General features: G+C 44.2%; 1 protein-coding gene across 4 annotated transcripts; it reads left to right on the top strand.

The window, feature by feature from the left end:
- The first annotated feature begins 118 nt into the window (after window positions 1–118).
- On the top strand, window positions 119–13,027 carry DHRS7B (dehydrogenase/reductase 7B). 4 transcript variants are annotated; one of them, XM_062588432.1, is made up of 8 exons: window positions 121–139; window positions 4,264–4,409; window positions 5,708–5,883; window positions 7,579–7,694; window positions 8,398–8,608; window positions 9,321–9,413; window positions 10,591–10,743; window positions 11,472–13,027. In XM_062588432.1, exons 3-8 carry the CDS (start codon window positions 5,733–5,735, stop codon window positions 11,675–11,677), a joined length of 930 nt encoding a protein of 309 aa, XP_062444416.1. In that variant the 5' UTR covers window positions 121–139; window positions 4,264–4,409; window positions 5,708–5,732; the 3' UTR covers window positions 11,678–13,027. The 4 variants fall into 4 exon arrangements, with proteins under 4 accessions (XP_062444413.1, XP_062444416.1, XP_062444415.1 ...); XM_062588429.1 differs by lacking the exon at window positions 4,264–4,409 and having other exon boundaries at window positions 119–139; XM_062588431.1 differs by lacking the exons at window positions 121–139; window positions 4,264–4,409 and adding an exon at window positions 367–550.
- Window positions 13,028–15,792: the final 2,765 nt, after the last annotated feature.

Raw genomic sequence — 15,792 nt, 5'->3', positions numbered from 1 at the left:
GCGAGGAGCAACATCCGGCTGGCGCCGCGCAGAAGCGGCCTGTCATTGGACGCTGGCGCCAAGGCCCCGCCCCCCACAGCGGCGCATGCGCGGAGGCCGTCGCACTTCCGGCGGTGACCATGGTGACGGCGGCGGGCAGGTAGGGCCCGTCGGCGCCGCGGCCGGGCTGGGCCGGGGCGGGCGGAGCGGCCCGGCGGGGCCCGGGGGCTCCCTGTCAGCGTTTCACCGCTGCAGCAGGTGTTGGGAACGCTGGAAAAAAATCGAGGGACGTGAAAGCAGCGCTTGTTTCCCGGGGTGCTTCGGGCGACTGCCAGCAAAGCGCTGCGCGGCAGGGAGCCCGGCGACCGGCGCGGTTTATCCTCGCTTGTGCCCAAGCGCATTTTGAGTGGAAATACACGGCACTGAATAAAAAGCGGCAGAAAGTTTTATGCGAAAGTAATTTCTCAGCTTCACTCTTGGGTGAAGCACTTTTGGGTGCTGAAAACGTTTTTTGTTTGTTTGTTTTTGTTTTTCTCCCCCTCCCCCTGCGAGACTGCTGCTTTGCATAACGGTAAAATCTTAAACCTGATGTTTTTAAGTGACTATTCAAACACAGTGTTTTTTTCCTCAGGCAGAGTCTTATGACATGCCTGCGAGATGGCCAGCTTGTTCAAATTGCACTGGAAAAACACTATAATCGATATTTATATTAATAATAATAACAAATCCACCAACAAATCTCAAACCCTTGTTCACTGTTGGCAGCTGCATACAGTGAAAACTTACCAGCCTCGTGTCCTGACTGCTGCTGGTCCTTAGCGCTACTGTGTCATTCTTCGTAATGGAGCTGGCCATCGTTTGGTGGCAGAATCCCAGCTGGGTTCTTTCTCCTAAATCCCTTCCCCATTTTCCATTTGAAATAGTTGTAATGAGGAGCTTTGTTCAGCTAATAAGGTTTTTCTTAGGCGTTTCAGTGGTTTCTAATGATCTCAGCCTATTTTTGACATCACTTTATTGTTCATGAAGTTTGGAATGAATGCTGGTTATGTAAGTGCAAACTAGCATTTCAGTAGTGTAATTGTTGAATGAGTAATCACTGTAGAGCCTGTATTGTTTTCTCATTAGATTTTGAATGATTTTTTCGATGTTTAACTTAGCATTTGTGGGGACCTTGTGCATCAGATAAATTGTCAGCAGATTTTCTGTTTACTTATATAAATTACTGATTTAATGGAAAATACTATATTACTTTTCTTTTTCTGCTGTAGATGTCTCTAAGTTTGATTTCAATTTCTTTCCAAAGCAGCTGGGTTGGTAAAACTGTTCAGCTGATATAAAATGCAAGTAATTCTCATTCTTCTCTCTATCAGAAACGGTTTAGTGAGTCTGGTGTGCTGGAGCAAATGCCCATTTCCTCAGTTAATACCAAGTTTTGATGCAGAGTGTGAGAGACTCATTTGTCAGTTCACTTGTGCTCTAAGTTCTCAAAACCCACAAGGAAAGAAATAAAAAAGTATTTAATTAGCATGATATCTATTTTAAGATAAAATCAGAATGTGTTCCAAAACTAAGTAAAATCTTAATAGAGCAATCACAACTGATTCATAGGTTGTCTTTTTTATCCAAAGTGCATAAAGTCTACTTTTGGTCTTTATAGATGCTCTAGATTCAGTACTAGAAATTATTTGGTTACTACTAGAAATAATCAAATGATCATCAAACATTTTGTATCATGGAATTCACATCTATCCTTTTTAATCTGGAGGGATTAAGTTACCCCCACATTTCAAAGGTCACAGACTCTATTCCTGAGGTTTGTTTTTAGAGGCAGTTCTTGCACTCTGTGCCAGCATTGGACTGAGTGTATTTGCTTGGACTGCTGCCATTTCCTAATTTAAGTGAGGTCTGTCCTGTGCTAAAAGACCAGAGGGAGACACCAGCTCACAGAGTCACTGGCAAGTGAGTTCTTTTCAAAGGTAGGATATTGTGCTTTCTTCAGAGTAAAGTTGGTAGCTTAAAGCTTAGAGCTGCTGTGCTTCTGGACAAATGCTTCCTTAGAAAAAATCTTTTTTCTTTCTCTTTTTCTCCATCTTTTAAATGACACCTTTTCCTTTCTGAAAATAGCCTCCCAGTTGCTGCCATTTGTCATTTAAAGAACAATGTTTTTCTAGGTGGCTCAAGCTAAAGGAAAATAGGTGGTGTTTAGGGAAACTTACCATGTTTGTAGTATCTTTTTAGGACTTGAGGTGATCTTTGCTACCTTTAGTGTGTTCTTGAGCTTATTAACTAAACTCCTTGTTCCTTCTGAAATATTCTCCTGTTTTTTACAGGATAATACTGGTTTTTGTTTTAAGGGATTTTTTTTTAATGGGCATGTGTATAGATACAACTTATTTTAAATTATCAATATTCTCATTTCAGTTCTCTTACACCCTAATCCTGCCTTTTGGGATGGGAACTGAAAATTACAGGTGTTTATTTGAGCCAATAATGAGCAGTGGCTTCCCTCTGGCAGGTAGTTTGGCATTATAAACATTATCTGTCAGATAACGATATGATACAGATATGATGTAACAGATCCATGCTTTTTTCAGTATGTAGAGCCAAGTCTCGGGACAGAGGTGTTAGAGGGGTCTTAGAGCTTTGAGCAGGATGTCTGAGGATATCCAGTTCATCTTGAATTAGCTGTGGATCTTTTTTGCCCCCTCTTGTATTTAACGTGCCATGGCCCTATCTGTCCTGAGATGCCTTTAGCTACTTCAGAACATTATCAGTCTTAAGCTGGGTTCTGTGCTTCTGATCATCTTCTGCCAGCTTTTGTTTTGTGACTTACCATTTTTGTTATTGTGAGTCAAGTCCTTTTTATCAGTGGTCTATTTCATTCTGCTTCAAGTTGCGGCAATTCCTTCCTTTGGCCTTTCCACCAATAAATAATCCTGAAAACTGAACTGAGTATAATTGTCGCCTGGTTGTATCAGTTGCTCAGTATGGGGCTCTGTGAAGTGGATATTGTTGAATGTACTGCAGTATGCCCTGAGCTTATTTCCATGTCCTGCTGGCATTCCCTTCCATATTTAATTTTCAATGGCTTTTTCTTAGGCTTGTTCTATTTTACAAACTAAAATAAGGACTCCTGGGTCTTACATCCCAGGAGTACTCTTACATCCTTGTGATGTAAGCTGGTCCATGAATCAAATGAAAACTTTTGCAAAGTTAAGCAGGCGTAACTGGTTCATACTGATGAGCAATGGATGCTACATGACAAAAAACACATGTAGCTTTTAAGTTGGTAGGCTTGGGGGCTCTTTTCCAGCAGCCTGTGTGGTGGAGAGTTCAGCACTTGCAAATTCTACTTTTATTTTTGCCAAGGAGCTTGAAAGAACATTCTCTAACCAAAGTATGGGAATCACTCCCACCTCCTAGTGTGGTTTAGTTAGAAGAGGGGTCAGAAAAGTTCCCTCTTCACAGTTACTTCTTCATCTGCTTTACACCGTCATCTTCGTTTTATGGGAATTGGAGGCAAAGGTTTTCAGGGCCAGATTTTTAAAGTGGCTCAGCTTCAACATGGGGTCATAAATCAAGTGACATTCTACCCATTGGCTCTCACTTTGTAAGTGGTGAAAGGTCCTATATAGGAGCTGAAGAAGAATGTTCTCTAAGACATGCTGGTCACTATCAATGCCTGTGGTCCTTGCCACCCACCTTGTCTTCTGAATCTCAGACCCTTGAGGGCAAAGAAGGACAACATAAAGAAGGCAGCTGCATTTTATGACTAGCTGAGCATGAACCAGTAAGGAGCACCTCCTGCTTATCCAGCCTGAAGGCAGCCAGTGGCTGTATGTCTTTCCCTAGAATTGTTTTAGGGGTAATATGTGCTCTTCTTATATATTAAATCAACTATACTAATCCTCTGCTATAAATTAGGAGACCTTTTGCACAAAGAGGTGGAAGAGTAAGATGCTGATCTGACCAGCTGTGTATTATGCTCCTGTGCTACTTTGCAACAGACTTAAGTTTAATCCTCCTCCTGAGTTTCTGCTCCCCTACTTTGGGCATGCTGCCCATGCCTGGGGGACCTTGAGGCCTGGATGTCTGTCAGAATCATGCAAAGTTATTACACAATAGAGTACTTTTGCAGAGATACTTGAGTTAGCTCAGGAGCAGAAAGCACCACAGTAGCTTTGGCAGAGCTATATACTAGCTCTACAGTTTTGTTTTTAGACCTAGTCAAGCTTATTTAGAGCTAGCTCAGCTATCTTTACATGGTGTTTTATTGTGTTCTAGCTACGCCTTCAGAAATACTTTCTTTTACCATTCGCTAATGGTTCAGCTAGCTTATTCACTGACCAGCTGCTTGAGGACTTCTGTTCAAACCCGTGATGGAAATCTGGGAGACCCTGGCATCTTTCCAAACCAGCTCTGTCCTGGAGGTTGTAGTGCTATCATCCCTTCTGCTCCATACAAGCTGAGTATTACTTAGTAACGTTGAATTATGGCCTAGCATTATTAGTTACCTCCTTGTTTTGTTCTTATCATGCTATCCTTTTGTTTAAAATATTGAGTTGTATGCCCAGACCCTGCCAATATCTTCCTGGTAAAGACTTATCTATCAGTGTTCAAACTATCTGTAAAACAGGGAAAAGATGCTAATACTGGGGTTTGGCTTTGTATGTGACCCAAAAGATGTATAGATTCCAGGAAGAGGTTATAACTGGCTTTGCTTCACTGTGACATTGAGCATAAAAGCCTGAGGGTATAGAGTGGGAAAACTTAGTGACCCTATTTACAGCAGAAGTATCGCTTACTCTTTGGCCGTGTAATAGGTTGTAACATAAATGTCTCTGCTGAAGGCAAGGCTTAGCTAGGAGATTAGGGCTATGCATTGGAATCAGAATCCAGTTCCAGGGTAAGTTAGGTCTTGTAGATACCTATAGCTTGAGTTTCGTTCACAGGTTTAATTTCAGTATTTTAGAACACAAGTTCTCATGCTTTTAACAATCTGTGCAGTTTATGCTAGCATAAAGGTAAAGATCATGAATGTAGGCTTTAGCCTACTATATGGGACGTGGTTAATTTAAATCAGATAATGTGTTGAAATCTGCACTTCAAACTCCAGTGTCTTTCCTCACATTAAGCAAATAATGTGTGCAGAAGGAAAGCTTATTCTGAGCCCCCAGATTTTACAGTGGGTTATATCTGTCTAGGATAACATGCAGTAACTGGTCTCTGGCACTTAGATACTGCCGTAATTGCAGTTTTAGAGAAATGTAAGAAGTTTTAATAGAATCATGGACATGTATAGACATTTCCTATCTCTGAAGAGCTTTCATTCAAAATACATCTTGTGCTAGAGAACAAGTCTAAAGCAAAATGGAAGAGCATCTGGAAACAGTATCTCTGAAGCTATGTTTGTCACACAGCACTTGACAAGATACACTGCCAAATGTCCTGCTGGGATGTTCAGAATAGCATTTAAATGCTTAAAATTGGATACTGATGTGAATTTTTGTAAGTCTAAATGAAGGATTGAGGAAATCTGTTGAAGATGCCCCTGTATGGAATTTGGTTTATTGGTGGTCTGAGAGTCTAAGGCAGTGGGTGGGAAAGAGGGTTGTGCTAATTTTAAATCTGGTGAGACTTCTTTAAAGCAGTATTTCCCTAGTTTTCAAGCCTCTGCTAAGTTTTTTGGTGGTGAAATGCTCTGTTTGCTTTGATCTTGTTGTTCTAGGAAGACTGTTCAGAAAGGGAAGCTCATGGATCTCACAACCACAGTCATCATCCCACTGCTTTTTGGCAGCTTGGGAATCTTCACCCTCTTCCGGCTGCTGCAGTGGATGCGGATGCGAGCTTACCTTCGGGAAGCGGTGGTGGTGGTCACTGGGGCTACTTCTGGCCTGGGAAAAGGTAGGTTTTGAAGGGTAGCAGAAAGCTGCTGTAGACAGAAGAAAAAAAAGGGATGCAGAAGAGAGACCTGTTGGAATAAAGCAACAATGACCAGAAAGTGCTCATTCTTTTGAATTTTGAAGAGAGGTACCTTGTGCAACCTTATCAGTTATAACCACTCCCAGTGCAAATTTTGATGTAAAAACAAAACAAACCCTCCAACAAAAGTTGAGACTAATTTTAACCATTCTGGATAAACTGGAGCTCATCAAAGCAAGTAAAAAGTCCTGTGCTGTCAGGCATCTTTTTTCTAAGTCCTGGAAAAGTCAGGAAGTCAGATTGTTTCTCTAAGGCTTCCCAGACAGGACTGCTGTCTTGAATTCATGTTTGCTGCTATATTTCCAGATACCCTGCCTTTTTTTTCCCCACTTCTTATTTCTACCTCTCACCCCCAAGTTATACTGCCTTTCCTCTTGTGATACAAATCCCTCGATTTTAAATTCAGACTCTTGGTAATATTAATGGCAAGAGCCAGTGAGTAATCCAGTATTTTTTTCCAAATACATTTTTATTCTTTGCATAGGTGGATGTTTTCTAATTCTGCTTTCTATAATTGCTTTAAAAGCTTCTTGAAGAGAAGACAAAGTGCTCTCTGCTATCAAGGCCTTTCATTAGGATGAATACATTTATAGAAAAAAAAATGATGCTGTCGTTGCATGTGAGTTTGTCCTTGAGGACAGTGGTGTTCAATAGCTGAATGGCCAAAGGAGATGAAATGGTCCTCTCTACCTGTCAGAACCAAAATGCTGGGAACAGTAAAAGAATTAGTGTTTCATGTCCAGAAGGGGTGGAATTAGTATCTCAGGAGAAACCTTCCTGCTGTGAAGCACCAGGCAGATGAAATGCTGTGCATTGTTGAGTGTTTCTTCCCACTGTTTTTATTCTTGTCTCATGAAAACTAAACCAGGATTGAAACCCAGACTGCTAATGCCTCAGTTTAGATCTCCACCACTGTGCAGTGAAGTTTCCTCCCTTACTGACTCATTGGCAAGGTCTATGCTATTCCTCCCATTCCCAGTTATTAATATTCTAGAGGACCTCTGATTACTGTGTGTTCTTCTGCACCCTTTGTTACCATCTTGCTGTAGTCTCTTGCACGAATAAGGAATTTGTTTCACTAGATCAGAGTAGTTTAGAAGAACATGAGATTGCTTCAGCCGCTGGTAGCACTGAAAGGAGGACAATATCACAGCATCCATTCTTCTGACTTCTCTTGATATAGATCACCTTGATGAAGCAGGTGTTTACTGAAACCCTTAAGACCAGACCCCCACTATATTAAATGACATATGCAAGATTACAGTGGTTCCACTTAAAAAAGCATATGGTCAAAGACCAAGAGGCACAGGCAGATTTAACCAGCTGAGGAGGGAGTATGTGTGAGCAGCACAGTAACTGCACAACCAGCATAGTAACCATGAACACAACAGCTGCCTCACCATTGTCACGTGTCTGTCAAAGTCACTGGAAAATCGTAACTTGCTGTGACTTCACTGTAACTCAGCCTACTACTCAGGGATAATAAGGCCACCCTAGACACTTGTTAGATTAAAAAACAAGCTATTTTTTTAGCCTACCACTAGATATGATGTGGATCTGCTGTGTGTGTCTGGCATTCAAATGTCTGCTTTTCTCTCTTCCTTGCTTCCTCCAAAGAATGTGCAAAAGCTTTCCATGCAGCTGGCTCCAAGCTGGTGCTGTGTGGCAGAGACAGCGAGAAACTCAAAGACCTGGTACAGGAGCTTTCTGCCACGACCAATCACCAAAAGAACGTGAGTGTGGGAGAGGGAAAGGCTTGTTGTCTCATGCATCTGGGATTTCTACTCATGTTATTATAGAAGATACAGAATTGCTGGTGGGTTGTTCTGGCAGAGTTGAGCAATAGGAAAGATGCAACTTTGTAGTTAGCAGTAGATATTGCTGTGGGAGTACACTGAATTGACATGTCAGGCCTTGCAGAAACCATACAAAAATAAACCAGCTGAACAACTACCTTTGTCTTATAAAGGAAATATGTGCATATGAGAGTGCAGAGTCCTCAGACATCCTTTGCATCTGAAAGAGTGACCTTGCTTATCTTAGCCTTTATTTTTGATGTCTAGTTCTGATGACAGTATATAAGAAAGGTAGTGCTGGCTTCTGAAGGAGATGCATGAGTTAAGTTTTTGACTACATCAGATGCATTTTCTTTAATGAAGCAATAGCAAACTTTAGTATCTGAGGTGGATCTGACTTGCCTCTTTCCTAGCCTCTGCTATAAGGAGCAGGCTACAGGAGGAAGAAAGACCAGAGCACAGCCTGCTCCTATCACATATTTTTTAATCAGGTAACTGCTGCACTCTAATCAAACAAGGTCTGGATGGCCCTGCCTATGCTCCCAGAGCTGCAAAATCCCATCTCTGCTCTAAGTCACAGTTCTGTCAGCATCACAGCACATCTAGAACTAGCCTTTTGCTAACTTTTGTTTATTCACAGAAACACAAACCTCACACTGTGGTCTTCGACCTCTCAGACACTAGAGCGGTCCTAAATGCTGCTGAAGAGATCCTGAAGTACTTAGGTCATGTGGACATACTGATCAACAACGCAGGGATCAGTTACCGAGGCACAATTGTGGACACAGGACTGGATGTGGACAAGAAAGTGATGGAAACAAATTACTTTGGTCCTGTAGCCCTCACCAAAGGTATCTGTGATCAGGATTACTGGGGGCAAGTGGATTTGGCTGATACCTTCTGCTGGCCAACACGACTAAGCACAACTTAATTTCTGACTCTAATTACATTTGGAATAATACAGTATAAAAGGGGAGGAGAGCTTTGTTTTATGGGCAGGCCTAGAGGATGCTTGGACATGACTGCACTGAAGTACCTGATAAGAGATGAAACCTTGTTTAAAACACCTCCCGACTCTAATCTCGTGGGAGCTTATGGAGAGACACCTGGTTTGTCTGTCCGTCTGCGCTGATAAAACCCGAGAGAGTGCAGTCTGGATTGTAGGTGAAACTGTAGCTTTCCTAGGAGGCCTCCTTGGTTGTGTAGAAAGTTCAGCCTGGAGGGTGCCAGCTACATGAACTGGTGGCAGAAAAGAGCAAGTTGTGCTGACTATACTTGCGGGAGACCGTAATGGCTGTAACGGCCTTTGTGTGGCCTCACTGGCATAAAGCGAGGACCACACAAGTCCTGAGCACATTGGCTATTGCCTCCAGATACGTGTGTGTCCCAGTTAGACTGCAGCCTCAGTGAGGGGCATCGTGTGTGTTGTCCCTCTGCCTAACCCCCACGCTGAATGAGAATCTTCTCACGGGCTTCGGGCTTCTTTGAAGCACTGCTTTGAAAACATCGATTCAGCAATGGCTGGACTGTTATCCTGAATGCGTCTTTTCTGTCTCTTGCTAGCACTTCTCCCCTCCATGATCAAGAGGAGACAAGGACACATTGTGGCCATCAGCAGCATTCAAGGCAAAATAAGCATTCCTTTCAGATCAGCATGTAAGTACCTCCACAGAAGATGGGGAAGACAAGTTTGGGGCACTGGACTGAATGAACACTTGGCTAGTATTTCCATCTGTCGCTCCCCAGGGCTGGCAGCATGTGGGAAAGGCAGAGCTGTGCATCATTCTTGGTGTGGTCATAAACCCCTGACAGCCAGTGAGGAAGGTATTCTCATGTACAAAAATCTTAGCCCTGTCCTCAACTTATTGGGGACAGAGAAAGGGAATAGAGAGTGTGGCCCTTGCTTAGAATTTTGGTCTGAAAACTGAGCGTGTTTGGCCTACCAGCAATGGTAAATCATTGAAAATAAACAGAAAAATGGAAGGGTACAGTGGGGATGGCATAAAAGTGATAGAGCATAATGAGAGCCTGAATGTCAAATAAAGGCAGCTGGAAAGTCTGGGCCGTCTTTGCTCGCAGATATGACCACACAAAGAACTCTGTTCTGAAGAGGTTTCAGAGCACCTGCACAGCAACCAAAGCAGGGCAGGTCTGACAACATGGAGCCAAGCTCTTGCCTTGCAGCTCAGTGTGCTGGTGCCAACCCTGCAGCCACCCTGAGCTGGTGGCACAGTCACAGTGGCAGCAACCAAGCATATGTGGAAAGGGAGCAAGGAAAAGAATTGCTCAGCCATTTAGAAGGGGGAAATCCTGCCCTAGGCCACACAACTCTGCTCCTGCAGGCTTGTGTGATCAGGTTTTGACTTGTGCGCGGGCAGGCTCTGAACCTGCTCTGCCAGTCTGTAACGCTCAGTGCACGTAGGCTAGTAGGGTGCTCAGCAGCAAGTGTCAGCCCTGCCTCCTTGCACTGAGCATCATATTCCCCCAGCCCCAGCTGGTCTTCTCAAATGCTTCTGGAGCCAGACTTCCTGTCTCCTTTATCATGCGTGGGAAGCAGCTTGGGTTCGCTCTGTAGTGCTTTGGCATGGCTGAGATACTAAGCTCAGGATCCTAGCCAGTTTCCAACTTGAGTATTTACATTTTGCCTTCCTAAATTGCCTCTCACTCCCACTACCTGTTGTTGCCATTCACTAAAAACAACTAGAAGTTGGAAAACAGCTGCTGTGTTCTTGCTGAGAAGTGGCTTCGTTTTAGGGACAAATGCATTCAGGGAAGAAGCTTCCCTCAACCCTGCTCCTTCTCCTCAGTACAGAGCCCTTTCCTTGTTTTCCAGATGCTGCCTCTAAGCATGCTACCCAGGCCTTCTTTGATTGCCTGCGAGCAGAGGTGGAGCAGTATGACATTGATGTGACTGTTATAAGCCCTGGATACATTCAAACAAACCTTTCTCTCAATGCTGTAAGAGCAGATGGATCTCGCTATGGAGGTGAGATATGATTCTGTATATCATTTGTATAAACTATAAACTTAACTAAAGTACATCTTCTTCACCAAGATGTCTGAACTGCAACATGTGACCTTTTGTGGAGACATGGGTTAGCCCTGAAGTATTGAAAGACAACTTTAGATGCCGGGTAAGAAGAGTAACCCCCCAAACTGAGCCTTCATAGACAGGAACTAATTTGGAATTGTTAAGACTTCAGGGTATTTTATAGCACACATTTTCTCTGAAGAACAGCTGTGTACCCTCCAGCCTACAGAAGTCTCTTAACCTGCAACATACACATCCTAGGAGAGATGCTAGGTTTGAGAGGGAAGAGGAGAAAAATTCCAACTATCAATGGGTAATTTCAGCTGAGCAGGATGACAGAGGAAGGGTGTGTCTTTTCTCCTCTCACTAACATCAATCACCAAATCATACATTTGGAATTGATGGTCATAACTAGAAGAACATACCGGAGCATTCAGCTCTGAGCTTTAGCTCCTAAGGTAGAGCACAAGGCTTGCAGAGCCACAGCCTGCGTATCAGAGGAGCGTATACTGGTTTCTAGCACAATCATGGATCATACTGACCTATGCTCCTACATACAACTGCTTTAAAATCCAGAACCATATAAACAACCACATATAGTTGGAGCAGAGTTTCCTTAGGAAAGGTATTTATACATGGACTTACCCTCTGCTGTTGGTGCTTACGTGGCTTTGCTTTGGCAGTTACGGACAAGAACACCGCCGAAGGCCAGACAGCTGCAGAGGTTGCTCAGGTGGTTCTCAGTGCAGTGGGGCAGAAGAAGAAGGAAGTACTTGTAGCTGGCCTAACGCCCTCCTTGGCTGTCTACCTGCGAAACCTCTTCCCCAGACTCTTCTTCACCTTAATGGCATCTAGAGCGAAAAAGGAGAGAAAAGCAAAGGACTCTTAAAGCTCAGCCTGCTTGAGCGGTGACTGTAGGGAGAAGCTAATCCTGCAGCTTGGCTGGGACATCAGTAGAGGTGCTCCTACAGGAAACATTTATTGAAATGCTGCGACTTACCATTGCGTGGAGAGTGGGAGGCTGCCTTCCCCACATCTGGGTAGGCCTGTGTGCCAGAAGGCAGCACCTAGACCTCACCTAAAGGAGGATGCTTGGAACAGCAGGGGAGGGTAACTCAAGAGAACATGCTTCACAGCAGGGGAGGCCCACATGGAAGACAGCACCTTACTTTATCTCACTCCAGGCACACTCAGCTTTATGGCCTGCTACTAATAAAAACCACCTGGTTTGCCTACATGCCAGCAGATCTTAGCTTTCCCCTCTCTGTGGCCCCTGTGAAATACAGTGCTCAGCTGGCTGCTGTCATGATTACTGTCTTCTTCCCACTCCCTCCAATCTGATCCAGGACACATTGCTTGGAGTTGAAAGCTTCACAGAGCTTCTGCTTGTTAACATGCCAAATCATCCGGTATGTTAAGCTGAAGTTAAGTCTGGTGCCATTTCAAAAAAAGTAACAGATGCAGAATGCAAGTTTTACTTGGAAATGATCTGATGTATCTGAATCATGCCTCACTGAAGTACAGGGCCTTTTGACTCCGTACCACTTTATGGTACAGTATTAATCCCCAGCACAAATTAATGCAGGGAAGGCACTGAGAAGATTTTAAACCGCCCACAGCATAGCAAGGTACACTGTCGAGTGTAAGTACTGTACAGCTGACAGTACGTCTGTCCCACCTGCAGGCCTAGAGCACAGAGCAGGTGTGGTTCTTGAGATGCCAGGCAAGAGGAGCATCTGTGTGCTATAGATAGACACTATGTAAGACAGACCCTTAGTTCTCACCTGTTTTAAAGCAATCACAGATGCTGATTAAGATCTGCTACTACCACATCTGGTAGGGGGAAGGATACCTGCTTGTCCAGGTATCACAGGCTTCAGCACTAAGGGTCCAGGCAGTGCCATATTCCATCTTTCATCCTTTCTCTTGTTCTTGTGCTAAGTAAGGCTTTTTTCCCTCCAAAGCAAGAAAGAAGGCTTGCATCCTGCCTAGTCTGATCCCCAGACAACTCACAGTGTGAAGGCAACTAGCAACACTGGGAATAGCTCCACAATTACTGCAGTTTGTTCAGAAAAGACAGATTTTTTAATTATTTTTTAATGTAAATAAAACCTAGGAACTAAGGTCTAGATCCCTGCTGCCACCTCCATGCACTTACCAGCATTCTGCATGTGTACTGCCCTGTGTGTCCTGCCTATTAGCACGTATCTGATGACAAATAAATTATATTGCCATGTAATGCATCCTTTGTTGTATTTAACTCCTCACAGCAGTTAATGGAAAGGGAAAGCAGGTTTCCCTTTTTTTCCTCTTTTTCTTTTTTTAAATACATTCCTGCAAGGTGTTCTCTACCAGCAATATTTGCAAACATACTCATCCCAGCCCCCTCTATATGATCTGCTAGTTTACAATAGACAGTGTGAATTCACACACAGGATTAATCACACTGAAGAATGTGTTGCAGATGTGCAGGGTTATAAGGACTTTTTCCCCTCAAAAAGCCTCTTCCTAACCAACTGCAGAATTTCAGCACAAATGATTGCCAGCCCAGGTTTAATGATCCTAGTTCTGCTCGGGTAAGACATAAACCACCATTATCACTATGGCTGAGGTTGCAGTTTTGTTACGGAAAGGCCTAGAGTTGAAGTTACAGATAGTTGAAGCTTTCAGATATATGTGCTAAAGGCTGGGATCTTTTTTGCTATTAAGACCCGAATACAAGGCATTACCTTTTCTCCCCAAGAAGAGTTTCTGCATTTGTTAGCTGTGCTTTTCTTTTCACATGCCCAGTCCTTGATTTTTTTTTTTTTTTTTAGTGAAATACAGTAGTTCCTGCTAGCCTTGGCCAACTGCTCCAGCTTGCAGCATTTCAAATCACGGTTGCTCAGGAAGGCCCGAGTGGCCACTTCGCACTTCTGGAATTACCATTGAGGGTGTTGGCTGGGTGTAACCCATCAGGCCTGAGGGAAAAAATTACACATAGGGGAGTTACTGTTTGAACTACAGCTCCAAGCCAGAGATGCTGAGATTGCACACACTCCCCCTTGAAAGCACGTCCCCCTCTGTGACCAGAGGAGGGGGCCACCGCGTCTCAGCGTGCCTCCCTACCAGGGCAGCGAGGTGTGCAGGGCTCTTGCAAAGGAGGCTTGGCCCAAGCCACTGTAACCCAACAGCCACCTGCAGCGGAAGGCAGTAGGAGACCCCAAAGCCTGGCGTACAGCAGCCGTCCAACCTGATGCGGTGAAACGTGCAACCATTAAGACTTCTGCCCCCCTCGTTCTCCCATGTCACGTTTGCATCATTACAGCACTGACATCTCAACAACCAGGATGTCACCAGGCCTGTTACCTAGACTGTCGCTCACTGATGTTTCTCAGAGCCCCCCGCCCCCACACAAACCTCCTCTCTCCCTCAGGATGGGAGGAAAGTTGTGCTTTTAAACAGACCTACCTGTTGTGGCAGCCGGGTTGCCTGTTCATCTTTCCTCCTGCAATGCCCAAAGCAGCTCACACTCACTTTTAACTCCAGAGCCCTTGATGTAAGCCATGCTCTTAGGCAGCCAACTAAGGCTAAGTCCTTCATGTCATACTGACCATTCTGGGCAATGGAAAACCAGACAATTAAATGTCAGGACCACAGAGGTTTGGTGAAGAAAAGGAGCTATTAGTCCTAACAGTTTTTCTCCACTTAAAAAAAAAAAAAAAAAAAAAAAAAAAAAAAAAAGGCAGAGGAATGACTCCTGTGCAAGACAAATATTCTAGGGTCTTCTGCAGCAATAGAATACACATTAGCTAAGGCAGATCTGCCTCTAGTTTAAATTCATCCAGAAGATAGGACTTTAGAAACGAGCAGCATCAGGGCTTGAAAAGCTCCCTCTCCAGAAGCCTCAGGCTGACTGCAGAAAGATGAAGTAGCTGCATTTCTTCCCCTATACTCCGCCAAGGCAACTGTACATCGTCGCTATAAATAGAGCCACTCTGGATCCTGGCTTCTTTTAACCTTAGAGGGAGGTAACTTAGCCATTGTGCCAGCAAAAAGGCAAGGGCTTTAACCAGGGCCATTGCCACCTAACAGAGCCTTGGTGTCACAGGAACTCCCTCCAGCCCACGTGCCTGCTCAGAAGCAGAAGCGTGAAGGTGGTAAACGCACTTGTTCAGAATTCCTAGCAAACGCCATTTGCCCAGTACGCACCCAGCTGGGATGTGTGTGCCGCGAACATAAAAGCTTCATCAGCAGAAAAAACAGAAGTTGCAGCCTTCAACTAGAGAACCCTGCTGCAATCGGGAGGGGAGAGGGAGCTCTTACTGCCTGCTGTTGCAATTTGAAAAGATAAAGATAGAACTGAATTTGGTTTCTGACCTCATGAGACTCCCTCCAAGGTCAGTGCTTCAGCTGCGGAGGTCAGATTGCAACTACCATTTAAGCAAGTAGTACACCTGTATGCAGGCAGTTTGTATTACAGGCCTTTGCTCTTGTATTATTCGGATCAGACCCTTGAAGCTGTGCCAAACTGCCCTTCTAAATGCACACCACACCTATTTTCCATCTGGTACGAACAGATTAGAGAGCAGTCTTCAAAAACTCAACTGTCACATCTTGCAAAACAGTAAACAGTTTCTCTGCAAAAAAGATGATTTTGACAATTTTGAGCTAAAAGATGAATTCCCACACAAGACTGAATTCTAAAGTTTCAGATTATAACACAGCTACAAGATAGAATCATGCAGACCCTGGGATGCCTCCTGCAGCAGCAGCAGGAGGCAGCTCCCGAAGTTTAGCCTTCCGAGCAAGGCCCACGGAATCGCAGAGTCAGGGCACGGCTGTCCGAGTGCCAGCTCCGGTGACAAAGCACACAGGTGAGCCGGACTCTCCCCTCCGAGGCCTCACTGCATGTGGTACAGCACATCTCACTGGAGCGCTCCAGTACAGTAACTGAGCAGAACGTCTTTGACTGCAGTTGGAAACGGTGTTATTTCCACTGTTAAAAGAAGTAACAGTTGGAGG

This window comes from Rhea pennata, chromosome 15 (genome assembly GCF_028389875.1).
Source record: "Rhea pennata isolate bPtePen1 chromosome 15, bPtePen1.pri, whole genome shotgun sequence".
Taxonomy (NCBI): Eukaryota; Metazoa; Chordata; class Aves; order Rheiformes; family Rheidae; genus Rhea; species Rhea pennata.
Note: the sequence above shows the minus strand (reverse complement) of the source record. Positions and strands in the feature narration are given on the sequence as shown.

Excerpts from the sequence above, each read along its gene's own strand:
- DHRS7B (XM_062588429.1), top strand. The coding sequence starts at position 120 with ATGGTGACGGCGGCGGGCAG. Across the intron at positions 7,695-8,397 it reads CGACCAATCACCAAAAGAAC|AAACACAAACCTCACACTGT; the intron begins GTGAGTGTGGGA and ends GTTTATTCACAG. Across the intron at positions 10,744-11,471 it reads AGATGGATCTCGCTATGGAG|TTACGGACAAGAACACCGCC; the intron begins GTGAGATATGAT and ends TTGCTTTGGCAG.